The sequence below is a fragment of the Octodon degus genome, unplaced genomic scaffold (genome assembly GCF_000260255.1).
Source record: "Octodon degus isolate 3935 unplaced genomic scaffold, OctDeg1.0 scaffold00029, whole genome shotgun sequence".
NCBI classification, from domain to species: Eukaryota; Metazoa; Chordata; class Mammalia; order Rodentia; family Octodontidae; genus Octodon; species Octodon degus.
The window spans coordinates 2,291,662-2,310,203 of NW_004524605.1; the positions used below are offsets into that span (position 1 = coordinate 2,291,662).

The 18,542-nt window shown below is 58.7% G+C and overlaps 1 protein-coding gene across 1 annotated transcript in view; it reads left to right on the forward strand.

Annotated features, from left to right (window-relative positions):
- Col23a1 (collagen type XXIII alpha 1 chain) overlaps positions 1–18,542 on the forward strand; it is a gene marked incomplete at its 5' end in the record, with an annotated part of 260,362 nt that overhangs the window by 225,673 nt on the left and 16,147 nt on the right. The window contains 3 exons of the mRNA XM_004629433.2: positions 13,708–13,734; positions 15,308–15,334; positions 16,627–16,653. Of these exons, the coding sequence (XP_004629490.2) occupies positions 13,708–13,734; positions 15,308–15,334; positions 16,627–16,653 (81 nt within the window). The remainder of the gene's footprint in view (positions 1–13,707; positions 13,735–15,307; positions 15,335–16,626; positions 16,654–18,542) is intronic.

Genomic DNA, 18,542 nt, shown 5'->3' on the forward strand with positions numbered 1-18,542 from the left:
CTGCCCTGCCCTGCTCTGCTCTGCCTCCCCGAGGGGCTGGGGCTCCGGCAGGCTCAGGCCCGGCGGCTCGGGCTGCCCTGGGGCTCCGCAGCACTGCCCCTCCCGGCCGTCGCGGGCCGGCCACACGCTCACGGCCAGGTCCCGTCCGACCCTGTCGGAACCGGCGAGGGCTGCTTCAGGCGGCCTGCGCGGCACCAGCACCTGCCAGGGCTGCCGGAGTTCAGGCCACACTGTGCGCCGCCGCGCCGCCGCGTGCGAGGGAAGGGGCCCGCGGAGAGCAGAGCCGACAGCGCGGGAGCAGGGCGGAGCTGCGGGCGGGGCTCTCCCCGCGGCTGGATGTCCAGCCCTGAGCCTGAGCGGGAGCCGGCCCTGGCCGAGGCAGGCTGCAGCCCCCTGCCGAGGCCCCGTGGGGCTCAGCCGCCCGCTGCGAGGAGGGTGCCAGAGCCTAAGTGCGCCCCGTGGCCTCACCCACCGCACGACCTCGCTCGGCCAGCGCTCCGGGGCCGACCCCAGCGTGGCCCCGAGAGACCCCGAAGGCGCAGTCTCCCCGCCATCGCAGCCCGAGGGCGCCCCACCAGCACCCAGAGCGCCGTCAGAACAGCCCGGGGTAGAAGAGCGGGGGAGGCCACGCGGGCTGGCGCCGGCACCCACCCTCGGCCCTTCCTCCCGGCGGCGCAGGCGGGCGCGGGCAGCCCGCAGCTCCGGGTGACAGCGGCCGTCTCTGCTGCCCCCCAGCGGTAGAGCCAGGGAGCCCCGCGTCCCTGAGACCCCTGCTGCCTAGTGACCTGAAAGGTGCCTCGGTGGGGTGAGACGGGGTGGCGCGGCGCCCTTACGTGATGACAGGAGGCTGCGTCTGGCCCTCCGTCCGCCCAGAGCAGGGACCCGAGGACATGGAGACGGCGTGCGTGCGTGGAGCCGTGACCCTCAGGCGGGAAGCAGGGAGCCCTGAAGCCTGGCAAGTGCCCTGCTCCCTTGCTGCAGTTCCAGGAAGCTCCAGCAAGCTGCGCGGACCTCAGTCCCCGGAGCTGGTGTCACAGCCCCTCAAGGCATGGGGCCCAGCCGCCATGCAGACCCCTTTTGGCAGTGAGGGCAGCACCCCAGCTGGATGCCCCGGGGCTAGGTCCATCCATCACTAGCTCCAAGGGCAAGCTGCACACCCCATGTGCACCGCACACCCTTGTCCAGCTCCATCGCAGCCCTGCCTCTGGCATGAGACCCACAGGTGGAGGTAACACCCTGCCCGGCAGCAGCGCAGGGGATGGACTTCCGTAGCACCTGAGCACATGTTCTGAGCTGACAGTCCCCTCTCTCAGCCTCCAGGTGGCACTCTAGAGGGTAGGGTGACCCCCAAGTGCAGAGGAGCCCAGGCTACCAGCGCCCTGCATGTGGCCAGGGTCACCACAGGCTCAGCTGGCCAGGCCATTGCGTTCTCGGCTCAGCCACTGCATCTGGCAGGCCGAGCCGATCGCACCTGGGGTGGGGCGATGGTGACTCACAGTGTGGCCCTGAATCCGGCCCAAGGACCGTCCTTCCTCTTCCCCAAGGCAGAGCCAGCCAGGGAGCCCCCAGGGGCGACACTGTGCTAGTGCAGAGGTCAGAGGCACTGTGCCTTTCAGTGCACTCAGTTACTCTCACGAAAGCACTTCTTTCCTTGCATGCGTGTGCGGCAAGCTCTCTCCCACTGGGCCTCAAGCCAACCCCAAATAAACACTTTTAAAGGAAAGAGAAAACCCGCAGGGAGTGGGTAGTGCTCTGTTCCCTCCGCATAGCTTTGCAGTGTGAGAGGTAGACAGCTTCGAGAGCGGCCAGTTACAGGAAAAGGTTTTCTTGGTGGTGCTGGTCTGGGTTTGAGGATTTTTTTTATTTATTTATTTTTTGTCTTTGTTTCTTTGGTTTTGATGGTTTGGTTTTTTGTTTTGTTTTGTTTTGTTTTTTGTTGTTTTTTGTTGTTGTTTTTTTGCAGCTTAGTGGATTTCAGGCCTGGCCTCAGAGAATACTTTTCTTTCTCTCTGTGCCCAGCCCTTGTTGCTTCCAGAGGGGAAGTAAGAGCAGTTGAGAGCAGGATGGGGTCGCACTGGAGACCAGGGGGCCTTCAGCTGCAGCCAGGGCCAGGTGTGCAGCTGGCAGCCATTCTGCGCCGTGGGGACAGGGCCACCCACATCTGTGGGCCAGGGCTGCCCAGGCCAGGTCATCCTGTCCATTTCCTGCTTAAACAGAAGCCAGCCTGTCCTCTCCGCCCAAGGCGCATCAGCTACGCGTTCCTGGGCACAGCAGAGGCATGTCTAGTGAGGCGATGGAAAATAGAGGCACAAGGCAAAGGGATGTGCCGTGTACACTGCTGCCCGCAGGTGAATCCTCGCGGTATTTGTTTATTTCTGAGGTGCGGGGTGGAAGCCAGGGCCATCCACATTCTAAGTGCTCCGCCACTGGCTGTGCACTGAGCCCTGTGTCTGTTGTTCTCTCAGTCTTCCTTATATGTGAGCTTGTTTTTACACTTATTGGCATAAAGACAGAATTGCAGGGAACATGTTCTCTTGTCAAATTTTTCTTCTATTTACTTAATATGTCATGAAAATCTTTCTACAAAGCCAGGCAAGGTGGTGCATGTGTGTAATCCCAGCACTCTGGGAGGCTGAGGCAGGAGGACTGCAAGTTCAAACTCAATCTGGGCAACTTAGTGAATTCATAAGACCCTGTGTCAGAAATTAAAAATAAAAACAGGACTGGCTGTGGTGGCACACACCTGTAATCCCAACACTTGGGAGGCTGAAAAACAGGAAGAGCACTAGGAGTCCGATCTATGTACTGAGACCCTGTACTAAATACATGAAAATAAATAAATAAATATAAAAATTAAAAACAGGGCTGGGCATGTAGCTCAGTGCAGAGGCCCCGTGTTCACCCCAATACAAAAAAAGAAAAGCATTCTTATGCAATGTAATGGCTACATGCATAGCAGTTACTCATACATGGAATTTATTTATTTGACCAGTCTCCAACTCGTATTATTTATATTGACAATTTCTCACCCTTCTGTCCGACTGTCTGGGCAGCACTGCTGATCTGCATTCTGATCAAGAGTGTGTGAGTGTGTCACGCCTAAGTCCTGGCCAGCCATGGCTGTTATCATATTTTTAGTTATTTCAACATGATAAGTTTAAAAATACACGAGCGTATGTATCTTGTTTTAAGTATATTTGCACTAAAAGCGGTCTTGGCACTAGTTCTGAGTTTTGTGGAGTCCTGCCACCTGGTGGCAGCATGTGGAATTGCAGGTATAGTATTTAAAGAAGAAATCCCTCCTTCCAGAGCTCGGATCCCAGTAGGTCTGAGGATAGCAGACACCAGGGAATTAGTAGCACAGGCGGAATTCTGAGCTCAGAACATCAGGAATAAACAGGAGGACCTGAAGAGGAGCGCTGAGTGGGTCACTCCTGCATTTGGGGGCGGTACCGGCATTTCTGTTGCTAGTAATTTTGTGGCCCTTCTTGAATAGGAGGCATGGCTGGCCCCTGGTGCCCTGGGCAGCACACGGGTGGCACAGAGATGGGTCAGACCCAGCCAGGGGTGGCCGGCCGCGTGGGCAGTTTGCTGTGGGTAGCGAGGAGGCACTGCCAGGGGCGCAGTGTCATTTACGGGGAGTGTCTCGTGTATCCTGGCCCCTTTATGCTTTTCCAAACATGGCTTCCATCTATGGGGAAGACTCGCTGGTCCCACCGGCCCTCAGCGTGGCCCACACCAGCTTTCGTTAGGCTTCCTCCTCGCTGCCTGCCCCCTGCCTCAGGACCCTTGCTCCTCGTGCAGCATGCTGCCCTTCCTTGGCCCGGAGCTCCAGTGAGCTCCCCGTGTGCTTGCACTTTCGGAAGGCAGTGGCACATTTCTTGACCCAAACACAGAGTGCCAAAAAGAGAGTAAAGCAGGGATGTGCGGGTCGTGCGGGCCGAGCGGTGGATGGGTATAATCTGGATTAAACCATCAAAAGTCTCTTGCACTGTCACAAGCTCTGCGTGTCCGGGCCCTTGGGGCCGTGGCTCCAGGTGTGAGGGAGCCGGTGCACCACCCACGGACTCCTGCTTGAGGGCCACCGCGAGCAGCTGACTCCGCTGGGTGCAAGGACGGGACACTGGGGTTCGCTGTTTCTAGGAACCACCTGTCCTTGGAGAGAGCTGCTCCGAAGCCGGGGTCTCCCTCCTAACCCCTCCTGGGGAACAGAGACAGTAAGGGGGGCCAGTGCCTCTCCCAGCTATGCCCTGCCAGGTGTCGAGGACCAAGCACAAGTGCCAGGTGCTGCTGCTGGGACGCCTCATGTGTGCCTTCTCGCCTGGCGCACCAGCGGCAGACAAGGAAGCCCAAGCCAAGAGGCCGCAGGATATAGCTAAGACAGCCTGCTAGACACGAGGCTGAGGCTGGCGCCAGGCTGCAGGACCTGCCTGTGACAAGCTGGGCTTGCTGGTGAGGTCGGGAGCCAGAGCCCGCACACAGCGGGAGTCAGTCTCCTACTCATCCCGGTTTCGTTGTATGTTGTGCTTTTGGTTTTTGCAGCATTAGGGACTGACCCAGAGCCTTCTTAATAGCTACATCTCCAGCTCTTCTGGAGAAAGGGTCTCACTGAGTTGCTAATTTTCCAAGACTAGGCTTGATCTTCTGATCCTCCTGCCTCAGCCTCTCAAAGTGCTGGGATCAGAGACCTGCGCCACCACACCCAGCTTCTCCTGTTTTCATCCAGTCCTGGAGCTCTCTTCCCAAGGCCTACGTTCTATAATGCCCAATTCTCAAATTAAGACTCTTCCCTACTTTCCATAGGAACAAACAAATACTATGAAAGAGTCCATTTTTCCGTCTTGCCCCTCCCCTGCCGCATCCTCCATCTGTACCATAGCCGTTATCTGAAACTGGAAAGACAGTGGTCCCCTGAGGATGAAGTGTTCGGTTCTATTTGGCAAGGCCCATTCCTGTCAAACTGCAGGAAACGGAGCAGGCCCAGGCAGAGGGCAGCCCTGGGACGCCTGAGCACGCCCTGCCCTGCCCCACCACCCTTCTGTGCCTCGTTCACATAATGTGCAGCCTTGAATCAGGTCTATGCGTCACATCATGGGTTAAAAGCACATCCTGTCCTGGCTTAGTCTATAACAAAATACTCAAAGCAAGCTAATTTCAAAAAGGAAGTGTTTTTTAGCTAATGGTTCTACAGATGCCAAGTTGCAGATTGGCCAGGGCTGGGCATGGTGCAGCCTCTGTGGAGGGCCGGGCAGCCTTGCAGTAGCAGAGCTGGTGTGAGGAACAAAGCTCAGAGTAGCTTGTGCTTAGCATGTGGGAGGCCCGGGGTTCCAGCCCAGCCCCTCAAGAGAGGAAACAGAGAGTCTGGGCCCGACGCCAGCCCCAGCAGCTTGCAGCCTCCCTTTAGGCCACGACTTGGGGCATGCAAACCCCTGCAGAACCGATGGTGTCCACCCCAGAGCCGGACCCCCTTACCTGCGGTTTTGCTGTTGGAGGTTTTTCACCTGCAGTCAGCATCTTTGGTCTGAAAATATTAAGTGGAAAGAACAGAAATAGGGGCTGGGGAGATGGCTCAGTGGAATAAGTGCTTCCTTGGCAAGCGCAAGGACCTGAGTTCAATCCCTGGTTCCGCCAAAAAAAAAAAAAACAGAAATAAATCATTTCTTGTTTCTTACCTGTAAGGATTTAATACCCTTTGTTATAGTAACGTGTCGCAGGTGTCTAGTTCGTTACTTACCGGTGCTGGTCTCCTCCTAGGCCTAATTTTGCAAGTGGAACTTTATCATAGGTCTGCAGGCACAGGATCCTCCTCTTGCCAAGGTCTCAGCACAGCCAGAGTCTGGGAACCTGATTCCTGGGGCTGAGGGGACAGCTGCACTTTGTCACCTGTGTCTGTTTTCTGGATGGGGAGACTGAGGCATGGAGGAGCCATACTGCTCTTCCAGGTAACTTTGCTTTCACCTTCTGCCATTCTGCCAGTGTCCCATCCTGTCCTGCAGGAGCCAAAAGCCTGGGCTGTACTCTGCAGTGGCGCTGGGCCTGCTCTTCCTCCCTGTCCCAGAGACCTGTGCTCCCTGGACTGAACTGCATGGCTCTGCGTCCTGCACGTTCTCCATGCACAAAGTGGGGCTCAGGTCCCCTGCACACTCATGTGGCCACGGGATGGGAATGAGGTCAGCAGGGCTCAGAAGTCCCTACTGGCTCGGTACCAAACCAGAAGCTGCTTCCTGGGCCTGGCCCACTCACCATTACCCCCCTCCCCCCGCGCAGCACTTGGCTTCTGGCCCCTGCTGCTTGGACCCGAGGCCTTGAGGAAGAGGACACTGAGGCGTGTCAGGAAGGAGCCAGCGGTGCCCTAGGACAGGCATCAGAGCCATGGTGTGGGCTTGGTGGCCAGGAGCTGCAGCACAGGGACCTGGGCCGTGGGCGAGGAGGAGGGAAGGCGACACAGAGTGCCTGAGTGTCCAGCCTGCCCCTGCCTGGTGGAGGTCTGGAAGCTGAGAAGCACCACCTTCACAAAAACCTAGAAAACTCTGAAATCTGAAGCTTTTTATGCACTGTCCAGACACTACAGGTGTAAACTCCCACTCCAGACCTCCTTCAACCAGTCAGAGTGCAGGAACATAAAATTCTTGCCTACAGTTGTCAGGTTCTATATATGAGGCATAAGTGAATTTTGTGTTTAGACTTGGGTCCCCTCCCCAGGATGGATGGGTGGATGGATGGATGGATGGATGGATGGACGGATGGATGATAGATAGACAGACAGACAGACAGACAGACAGACAGACAAGGGAGAATAGATTCCAAAACCTGAGAGGTTCAAATCGGAAACACTTCTGTTCACTCACAGTTCGGAGATGGTGACTCCCTGTGTGTGCACGGGCCTCCTGGCTGCAAATCAGAGATGGGAAGGGGCTTGCAGGAGGAGGGGCGCCACAGCCTGCGCCTGGGAGGCTCAGCCGAGAACAGCAAGGTGGTGGCTGGCCGGCTCTGCACAGGATCACAGCGCCTCGGGCGGGCCTCTGCCTCCCAGCCAGCGGGGTGCAGGACCCAACTGACTCAAGTCATGGGAGCCCAGGGGGCAGGCCCTGCGCATCGTCCCCAGCATCAGTCACGGGCCACAGCCCCAGGGAACAGTGTGAGCTCCCGGCCAAAACGTGGTCTGGGAGCTGGGCGGCCTGGGACCAATTTTGAAATGAATAACTCAGCTGGACTGTTTGGAATCAATCAAGTGAACAAGAAAGGCCCACAGAGCACCACACATTCATATGCTTTCTTGCGCTCTCCTAGTTCAAAAACAGCTTTGATTGTAAAAATGTAATTAGTTGAATGATTCGTCTGTAATACCCCAAATTCATCTGCTGTTCGATTTCAACATCCTCCAGCTCATTTTCCTCTGACCCCTGCAGGGCTGCTCCCCAGCCCCCCCAGATTTCAGGACGGGGTGGAAACTGACTTCCTGAATCCCGGATAACAGCCCCCAGATTGGAGCTTCAGGGAAGGGCATGAGGGGAGGCCCCTCAGAAAGAGGGTATCGCTGGCCTCTGCCCACAGCCACAAGGACAGCACCGGGCAGATGCTCCTCCGTCTCATGTCATGTCCCCAACCTCCATGTGAGCATCCCACAGGGTCAGCCACGGCTGCTACCCTCAGACTCCCAAGCCGCCTACGTCTGTAGCCCTGAGCCGTCCCCATGGAGTGGCTGCAGGGAGGCGGTCCTGCGGTGCCAGGCTCGGCCTGAGCAGGCACTGGTGCAGAGTCAGCGCCTCTCCCCACCTCCCCAGCAGCAGAACGGCTCACACGCACCGGCCCCTGCGTGGAAGAACCCCCAGCCCTGCACAAGGGTGCTACCCAGCTCCCTCTGCCTTTTGCTGTGGGAAGCACAGGTAGGTGACCCGGCAGGGGGCGCCCCTGAGCTCATGGAGCCTGCATCGGGTCCTCCAGTGGGCAGGCGTGGGCAGGAGCCACCCACGTGGGTCAAGGGCGCCCTCTAGTGTGCACAGGCTGCACACTGTGCCGCAGGCACCCCCAGGAGGCCTGTCGGTGGACTCTTCCTGGACGGTGGGCTCGTCTGGACCCAGTCCTTCGATGCCGGGCCAAAGGCTTTGCTTGAAGGGCTGGGGTCAGTGTGAGCCAGGCGCTGCAGCAGCCCGAGCAGAGTGGTGAGAAAGGAGATGGGAGATGCAGGCAGGGGTCTGGTCAAGCTTGACCCTTCTCATCTGTACAATGGGGTGGTAGTAGTGACAGGTGGTTTTGGTCTGTAATGTCCACATGAGAAGTCACGCGTGAGCTGGGCGTGGTGGCACATACCTGTCATTTCGGCTACTTGGGAGGCAGAGATGGGAGGATTCTGTCAAGCCCCGTCTGGTTCAAGCTCTGTCAGGACAACTTAGCCATCTGTAGGACCCTGTCTCAAAATAAAAAGGGCTGGGATGCAGCTCAGTGGTAGGACACTGGCCTAGTGTGCTTAAGGGCCTAGCTTCGATCTGTAGTGCTGCAAAACAAGAAAAGTGAGACAGCGTTCGTGGTGCGTGGTCTGCTCCATTTCCTGGCTCCGCGCACCCCCACCCAGCCCATTTCTCCCCTGGCTCCGGGGGCCGGGGTGCAGCTGCTCTCCAGAGCAGGCGTGGGCAGCAGAGAGTCGGGCCTGCTCATTCTGAGGATGGCAGGATGGAAATGTGGCCCCGAGGCACCCCCTGTGCAAGAGGCAGCGCCTTGCAGGGCAGGAGAGAGGGGCGAGCAGAGGCAAGGTGGGGGCAGTGGGAAGCCGTCCAGCATGTATGGTCCAGGGAGCCCTAGTGCCTGGCGGGGTGACCGGGTTCCCACTATATCCACACTGGGTGACAGCAATTTAGGTGGGTGAGTACAGGGCACCCCAGAGCACAGGCTAAGGCTGCCTTGACCCTGAGCTTCGAGGTGCTCTCCGTCTATGCCCTGGGGCAAAAAATCCAAGTTTGGGGAACATAGGAGCCCCAGAAGCCCACTGTGTGCTAGCAGCCTGGCTGGTGCCGACAGCCAGCCAGAGGTGCCCCCCTAAAGAAGGCGAGCAGAGGCAGAAGCCTTCACGGGACTGCGTGCCTAGGCTGGACCCTCCAGCCTTGTAATGTGGGGATCCCAGGAAGCCCATCCAGGGGCCTGGTTCAGGGCTTTAAGGGTTCCCAGAAGTGATGACAAGCAGAGCAAGGTAGTCACTTAGCAGCAGCCTGCGCTGGACGACAAAACACAGGAGGCTGGAGACTCGGATCACTGCCACCCTGGCCATCTCCAGGCTGAGCCACAGCTAGAAGGGCAAGACTGAGCCTTGCTCCACACTCCCTGCCTTTGTCCCTTTCCCAGTCCAGCTACAAGAAGGCGCAGGGCCGGCCTAGGCCTCAGCTAGCATGGGTGATCTAGCTGGACACTCACCAGGAGGCCTCCCTCTGGCACTGTCACCTTTCCCCAGGTGGCTCGGTGGCCCTCACTGGGGAAGGGACGCTGTGAGCAGGGAGTGGATGTCACCAGGTGGCATGGCCCAGCATTCCGTGGCCTCCATCCACTCCTAGCACTGCCCCTCAGGGCCGCTGTGACCTGCTTTGGTGCCAGCCAGCCTGCAGAGTTGCACGTGCTTACCCTCATCCCTGAGAGACGTGCATGGCTGTGGCTTCCCATGCTCCACGCCTAAGCCAGCGCTGGGCTTCATCCACCCTCTGGGAGCTTTGTTCGCTTCTTGCACAGCCGAAACCAGCCTTGAGCCCAGCTGATCTCAGGAAGCCAGCAGAGCGGAGCTTGTGAACAGCTGTGGGGATTCTCAGAGGGCAGAGGCGTTGAAAACCTCCGGTGGATTCTGAAGCTTTGATCAGGGTGGGCAGGGCCCAGGGGGAGCCAGGCGCATACAGGCCCGGTGCCTCAGTGTCTGCGGAGCTGACGGCTAAAGGGACTTGAACCCAGACCTGCCAGGCCCCGCCTCTTCTGTGAGCTGCTTGCTCGCAAGCCTCTGCACGCTCGGCCTGTCCTGCTGTCCTTGAAGGAGCGTGAGGGGTCCTCACCGCACAGGATCTGTCCACCCAGAGGGGCTGCTGTGCGTTTGGAGCCCAGCCCGCCCACTTTAGCCTCCAGGCCCCAGGGCCCGGCCTGCCCTCCCACCCATGCCAACCCCCTCCACAGAGCCCCATGGGCTCCTCTGTTCCCAGCCCTCAGAGCCACCATGTCTGTGACATCTGCACAGCCTGGAGTCTGCTGCCCGGCTAAGACTCAGCTGGGTGTGGAGTTTGGCATGACCCGGAAATCATTCTCCTAGAGAGGCGTGAAGCTGAAAGTGACTGGGTCGAGGCTCACAGGAGGAGAGCCGCTCCCCAGGGTGTCAGTCAGGGTTTCTCAAGCTTTCCTGACCATGGGACCTTTCCCCAAGCATCCGATTTACCCTGAGAGACCTGCTTGGAGAAGGCTGTATGCTGGTAAACTCGGGCGAGGACCTGTCCTCAAGTGTCACAGTTGATGTCTCCTCACCCAAGGGGAGGGGAGGTCGGATCCTGCTCAGGCCAGGCAGGCCCACCTGCTTCTTCCTTTGCCACCTGGAGGCCCCTCCTCAGGGTCCCCACTGGCCCCGTGCACTCAAGGGTCTCTCCAGCAGGGACCCAGACAGAATTCCTTTGGAGAATTCCTGATAGCTTTCTTGCCCAGGAGTCATTAAGGCTGGACCCAGATAGCCAGGCCTAGAGGACATCTGTAACCCCATCACGCTGGGAGGCTGAGGCTGGAGGATCTCTAGCTCGAGCCCAGCCTGTATAACTTAGTGACTTAATGAGACTCTGTCTCAAAAAATGAAAAGCCCCTGGGGATGCAGCCTAGTGCAAAGGGCCTGGGTTCAATCCCCAGCACACGAGGAGAAAAAAACAAAAACAAAGCTGGAGCCACCTCTACAGACCAAGGCCAAAGGTGGGGGGCCTACCAAGGCCCCCTCAGGATGGACACGTATGTGGGTGTGGAGTGCTGGTCACAGAGCTGGTTGCCACTGGCTCCTGACAACTTCAGCCCCACCTGACCCTGCTAAGAGCTCTGCTGGCCCCACGGCCCTGCCTCCACTGGAAAGCCACAGAATCTTTGCGTTTGGTGTAGTGTGTGGTGGAGCTGGGCATGGAGCCCAGCGCCTCGTGTGTGCGTGCACACAACCCAGAGCTACACCCCTGCCCTATTCACCTGTCGGACCCTACATCCTGGAAGCGAGCAGAGTGAAACTAGATTTTCCCGTGCTTAAGGGCTTTCCGTGTAACCATGGTGACCCAGAAGGGCAGCAAGGGTCTTGGGCAGAGCTGTGGCCTGGCACAGGAGAGGCCCTGGGTTCACGCACAGCAGCACAAAAACGACAATGTTCAGCGTGAACAGAGGCTGCAGGGCCAGGCTGGAGGGGGAGCAGTGTCGGGTGAGACCTGGGCAGGGCTTCACGCAGGGGGACCTGGACCCAGGCTCAGTCCTGGCGGATGGCCAGGCCTGCCCCCACACACGCCCTAGCACCATCTTCCCTTTGCCGGGCTCAGCTTCCTCAGGATGAGGAGACAGTGCCGGCAACCTGACAGGGTGGCCACAGTGATCACAGAGAGCTCCTGGGGAGGCCCGGCTGGACTAGCCCCGTTGCTGTCTTACAGCCAAGAGGACAAGGCCTGGCCAGAACCAGGCAAAGACACCTCAAAGGACGCAGCCCAGGGGTGGAGGAGGAGCCGGCCCGGCCTCAGGCCTTCGAGTCCATGTTCACGATGGTCAGAAGCCAAATGTAGGAGTCCAGCAGGCTATGGTAGCTGATGGTGGAACTGTACCTGAGGGGGCACCAAGGCCCTGGCCAGGGGTGACCCCATTGCCCTCTCCCGGGCTCCAGCGGCCCCAAGCCATGGATGTGATGTCCAAACCCTCCGCCAACTGTGAGGCTGTGACAGCCAGAAACACTTGACCTGGTCACACAATCGCCAAAGCCAGAGATTACCCAGAGGAGCCCTGGGACTCAGGGACCAAGTGGCAGAGGCTGGCCAACAGCGACAGGGAGGCTATAAGAGGCCAGAGGAAGGAGACAGAGACCCTGAGGCCCAAACTGCCCTGTACCCCCAGCTCCCCGAGGGCCCCACATCCCACCATCACTGGCTGTTGCCTGCCCCCTTCACACACGCACATGTACACACTTTTCAGGACCAAATTCCCCACTGTTGCTTTCCAAAGCAGCTCTTGGTCAAGAGCAGACAGGCCGCCCAGGCCAGAAGCCAGGGCCGGGCAGAGCTGTGCTGCCCACCCTCGTGTACAAAACTCCTTGAAATACTGCAAAAACCCACCCTTAGGCTCTGTGGGATGCTCACGGGACAGGTGAACCTGGGCTTAGACCTGGGCCTTCTCCCCAAGGCATCTCGTGAATGTGCAGAGAGGCCCGGCCCCAGGTGCTCGGGCCCCGACTGTTTTGGAATTTGAAATTTTTAGATTTCAGAACATTTCCCCAGTGAGATGTCTTGAAGGTGAAACCCAAGTCTAAATGCAGAACCCGTTCTTGTATCTCATGCACCCTCCTGATGGCACCGGCTTGTGACCAGTGTGAAGCAAGGGCTCATGGGATGAGGTTTCCCACGCATGGCCAGCCTTGTGCTGCCACTCAAAAAGTTCTGGACTTTGGGGCATTTCATATTTTCAGGCGAAGAGCACTCTACCTGTATTTCAAAACCAGAAACAACCTAAAACGCAGAGTGTTCCTGCTCCTGAGCACTGGGTCTGTGACTTTGCACAGAGCTGCCCTGTGCCATGTGCCATCCACGCCTGGGGACATGGGGTTCAGACCCCTTCCTGACTGAGAGGCTGCTGTGGAGCACTGTTAGGGAACTGAGCCAGGCACAGGCACTTCACGCAGAGGGACCTGGACCTGGGGGAGTGGGAAGCCTGCAGTGCCTCTTGGAGGACGGGGAACCCAAAGACAGGCGGGTGAGCCCGGCAGGTGGCCTGTGTGCGTGTGCAAAGGCTTGCAGTGCTGCTGGGACCTGCACGGGAGTGGGGACAGCAGCGGGCAGGGGCCAGGGTCCGCAGAAGCCGAGCGTCCTGGGGCGTGGCCGCCCCACCAGGCAGGGAGCAGGACCGGTGCCCGCATGCGGCCCTGGGAGGTGTGCGGTGGTTGCTGGCCCTCTGCGGCCCCAGCGCCCTCAGAACCTGTGCTGTCGTCTGGCCACAGCCACAGCCTGCCGGTGCTCAGAGCCTCAGGACCGTTATGAGTGGGAAACCCTGTCAGGCTGGCTTAGGGGCGACAGCAGGGCCAGCCACAGCGCCGGGCCTCAGTCCTGTCTCTCTGTCTCTTGCTTTGCTATCCGCTCTGCTGGCTCTTTCTCAAGCCGTGAGGTAGTCCCTCAGCTCCAGGCTCAGCTGCACTGGGAGAAAAAAGCCCTCTTCCCCTGTAGATCACCACTGAAAGCCCAGACACAGCACGCACAGCTTGGCTTGAGCCCAGGCTATGATGACCTGGACCGAGGGGACATGGGCCTGTGCCCACCCCAGCAGCCCCACCCCGGCAGTGGGCATCTTTAGAGACAAGCTGGGCTCTGTTGTCAGAGGAGGGGTTCTGGGCAGCAGGCCCTCACAGGCCACATGGGATGTCCCAGGTCTCCGGGCTCAGGGCATGCTTTGTCTTGTTGCCACTGAATAATGCCCTGGGGCCATAAGACACAGAAGCCATGTCACTCCCATTGTAACCTTTGCTCTCTCATTTTCCAGGGGCCGCTGGGTCTGGACGGCAAACCCGTAAGTGATGGCGAGGATGCCCATGTGTTCCCAGAACAGGCTGGCCCTGTGCCTTGGGAGACCACAGAACTCCCCAGAGAAAAGACAGTGGGTTAGAGGGTTAGGGTTGGGGGTTATGGTTAGGGCTTAGGATCAGGGCTAGGCAGTAGGATTGGATTTAGGATTAGGTTAGGGTTAAATCAGTGTCATGCTTTCGGGTTAGGGTTTAGGTTTGGAGTTTATATACTGAAGAGACTAATATTAGTATCCAGCCTGTTGCTATAGTATATTCTATATTTTATTATATTATATTAGTCTCTTTTAGGTCACTGGAACAAAATGCCTGGCACCACAGTTTAAAGGCGGAGAGGTGGTTGTCAGTTACGGCTTTCATAGAGTGCTGTCCACGGTTGGTGACACCAGGGCTGAAGCAGCACCGCACTCGTGCTTCAGGGAGCTTACCTCCCTCCTGGGGGCAGAGGGCAGCGGGGAGCCTGCTGGGGAGCCCACCAGGCCCTGCCCCCTTGCACAGGCGGGTTGCCAGGCCCCACCTCCTAACGACAGATTAGCTGTGGGATGATTCTCAGGAGGGCTCGCCCCTGGCGAACATAGTGTAGCTCCCTGCAATCTCATCGCCTTCCAAATCCCCATCTGTGAATAGGTAAGACTGGGGAATATTTTAGGCCCAAACTGCAACAGTTAGGGTTGGATTTGGGATTAGGTTTGGAGTTAGGGTGAGTTTAGAGTTTGATTAGGGTTAAGTTTAAGGTTACAGGTTCGGGGTGTTACTGTGCTGCGATTAGCAGTTTAGAGAATTCAGGAAGAAAATGAGTCACTCGATCGTCACCTAGTGACTGCTTCCTCGGGGAGGCCTCATCAGCTCCTGCTCCTCGGGCTTCTGGTTTTGACACGTGTGTGTCCAGCCCTCCCCCTGCAGTCCCGGAGACATGCAGACAGCACGGGCAGTGGTGCCTGCCTGCTTAGTGCAAGATCCCTGCGGCGGGCGTCCTCCAGCTCCAGGGCGGCGCTGGACTGAGACCCTCTCAACACCTGCTGCAAGAGCCTGGGACCCACGGCCTCCTCAGCAGAGGAGCAAGATGCCGAGGGCACACAGGCACTAAAAATAGACCTTGGAGAGGGTCTGCTGTGGCAGGACAGAGGCCTGGACTGCTGGGCGGCGGGCACTTAGTGGAAGGCAGCCTCACTGAGGAGCGTGTGCTTCGAGACCCAACCTTGGAGACTGCAGGGAGCTTCCCGGGGTGGCCACCTCCTCACCTCTGTCACAGACGGTGTGCACCGAGTGTGAGGAGCCTTGCTCCCTGGAGGAGGGCAGGGCCTGCATCCCTCGTGGGCGGCCTCCAGACCCTTGCCTCCCTCATGCTGAGGCTGCAGGAAACGGGGCACTTCCATGAGACCAGCAGGGGCGGTGCTCGTGAAGGGGAACAGGCTTGTGTGTGGATTTTCCACTCAGCCTCCCCGAGGCTCTGCCAGACGTCACAGGTCCATCTACCCCAAGAAGCTTAGGGCCATCGGGAGAGGAACCCACATACCCCTCCGCATTCACACCTCTTCTTTCTCCACCTTCCTTTTCCAGGGACTTCCAGGCCCCAAAGGGGAAAAGGTAAGTATGACGGAAGCAATCCGGACTCGGGAGGCTGCTGCAGGTGCCAGTTCCAGAGTGTGACCTGGGGCAGCTCAGAGCCCCTCCTAGAGCCTCAGGTCTACCCCTATAAAGTGGGACCAGTAATCCCTACCTCCTTCAATGCTGGTAGGACTCACACACTTGGCAAGAGAACTGGCTGAGAGTTGAGTCTGAAATCCGGCTCCAGGGTATAACAACTTCAGAGGCCCACGCTTCTCCAGTTGACCAGTTTCCAGTGAGAGAGGGTCCGAGCAGAGCTTGGAGCTTGAGGCATGGCTGTCACCCAAGTGCTCTTCGGGGAGGGTGCCCGTCAAAAAGCGTGGGGCCCAGTGCCATCTTCGAGCACCTTGAGAAAGATCCCTGGCCTTTGGCACTGAAAGTCAAACACAGCACCCTGAAGGGCTGGGCCTGCCAAGTGCCCTGGAAGGGAACAGAGCAGGCTTGTGTCCCCTGTCCCTGACAGGGACATCAGGAGGAGGATCGGAGCAGACACCTAGTAGGGTGGGGCCGAAGGGCCTCCAGGGAAGGTGGGCACTGGCCACATCCCCTGACCTCAACTCAGAATTGGGGAATAGCCTCGGCCCTACCCCTGTGAGGTTCTGGCCACCCTCAGGTGGGAAGAAGTGGGAAGTGGGATGGGGCAAGGCGGCGTGCCTGCAGAGCCTTCACATTGCCGTCCAGCTCCACCGCTGTGTGGCTTCCGGCAGGTTGCTTGGTTCTGTGGCCCTCAGCCTCCCTGCCTATAAAGTAAAACCCAACCTCCCAGAGCTGACCTGTGCTGGTCAGGAGGGGCTGGCACCGTGGTGCCCAGCACCGCTGCCTTCCTGGTGGCTCTGGCTGATGGCAGCCAGTCACACACACAGCCAGAGCACAGCTTTGAGTGTTGTGGCACCTGCTACCACCCAGCTCACTGATCCCACCCTGCGCTGCTTAATGCAGTTGACTGTCATCATCCTCCCTGTGTGAGGCCCAGGGATTCTGAGAGGACATGGCGGCGGCAGCTGTCTCCGCTCTACCATGTCTGGGCCCTCTTGGCCATTGATTTAAAAAATACCCAGTTTCAAGCTCCAGATCTCTAGCTGTACGACCTCAGGCCATTACTTGGCTACTCTGTGCTTCAGTCTCCTCATTAGGAATGGAGATAAATACAGGGCCTGCCTGTGGCTTTTGTTAGAATTGAGGCAAACCATGAGGCATGGAACACAGCACAAAAGCACGGTAGGAAATACGCGGGAATCTCCAGGTGATCTGTTTCCTGTTTTGGTTCCTAGGGTGCACCAGGAGACTTTGGCCCTTGGGTAAGCATGGCACACCGCCACCCGCACCAGTCATCCTGGTCTGTTCTGTGTCATTCTACTGTGGGCCTCTAGGGTGTCCTCTGGGCCCCAGCTCCCCATAGCTCATCCCAGGAAGGGGCGAGTGAGGCCACCCTTCCTCCCCACCTGGAACCCCTGCGTGGCACTCCAGGTACCCTGGTCGGGCCAAGGCCACTGTCCCACACAGACAGCAAGGATCAGGCTGATGTTTAGCTCCCTGTGCTTGCCGTTACCGGGCAGTAGAGCTGGTCCTGGACAGGCCGCCCTGAGGACAGCTGGTCTGACTGCAAGGCACAGCATGGCCACTAGAGCCTGCCCAAGTCACTTTCACCTGAGGGAGGCAAGGTGCTGGCCACTACTCCCCCCAGGGCCTTGAAGATTCACTGCAGCCCTAAAAGTCAACACCCAGCATGGGGACAGATCAGCGTCCCCTCTGGTGACCCTAAGGCAGGCACCCTGAAGGACATTTTGGCAAAGGGTTGCTATGGTAGCCCAGGACAAGGGTCCCCATTTACAGCAGGGGCCAGCCAGGGCAGCTGCAGAAGCTGAAGGCAGGGAGTCCACTTCTAGAGGAGGTCCAGGCTGTGGTGCACACCGGCTATGTCTGTGAGTGACCCGCGTTCACCTCTGCTGTCCTGGAGGAGCTAGGCCGGGAGCGGGGTACCACCTGGCAGGGCATAGACAGGCAGCAGGAGGAGTGTGGCCCAGAGGCCAGCTGGGGCAGTGGCCCCAGATCCCAGCCTGGCTGTGTGCATGGAAGACAGCTGTTCTGGTCCCAGAGCAGATGTGATGGGGGCCGGGGGTAGGAAGAGGCCAAGCCAAGCACAGGTGAGCTCCCCTGATGTCGTCCTTGCAGCTTGCTAGCTGCTGGCTGTGTGGAGCTGGCCTTCCAGCCAGAAGCGCCCACCCATAAAGGGTTCCGAGGCTGTGGACAAGCAGCTGTCTTCTTCATGGGGTCTTCCCTTCGTCCCTGTGTTCTGGTCATTTGTGACCCCTCCCCCAATAAGTTTAGGGCCTTAAAAGGACAGTTGTCCATTATAGTATCTTCTGAGGTTCCCAGACCAGATCTGGTCCCCTGTGGATGCGGCAGAGGTGCCAGGTCCTGGAGGCCAAGGATGGGCCCTCACGTGGTCGCAGTCACAGCAGCTCAACTGGGCAGCACCTGGGTCTTCCCAGTGCCAGGTTCTCCCAAGAGCAGCATTCCCAGAGGCAGGGGGTGGGCACTGGCAGTCAGGGGAGTCCAGGGGTAGGGAGAGAGGCCCCAACTCCATGGGGACCCGCAAGGGTCCTGTGGTGCAGGAGCCAGCACAAAAGCCACCTCTGGTGCAGGCAGGCTGCTCCCAGCCATCAAGCCACCCTCTCTGAGCCGGACGAGCTCCCTCTATTGCCCCAGAAATAGCCAGGTGGCTCTTGGAAGCCCTGCTGCTGCTCTGACCACACCACCCGCTTGCTGCCTAGATGGTCTTCCCACGGCTCAGCCCAGGCTTTATAAGCGGAGACCGTCGTGGGTACAGCCCCCGTGTCCTCAAGGTAGACTGGCCGCTCGAGGCCCAGGCCTGCTGGTTTGCTGTGTTCCCCCCGCCCCGCCTCACTGCACGTTTCCGGGGCTGGGCCTCAGCCATGCCAGTCCTGAAGGACGGGGCCAGCTCGAGGGACTGAGGACAGCTCCTCTCCGACCTGCTCGGACGCCTCAACGAGCAGCGTCCAGACCCATGGCTCCCTGGGTAGGGCCTCCGACCCATCAAAGGAGCAGCAGGGCCGTGGATGGAGAAAAGTATCCAGCACAGCCCAGCACCATGGCACATGCCTGTAATCCAAGCTACTCAAGAGACCAGGGCAGGAGAATAGCAAGTTTGAGGCCAGCCCAGGTA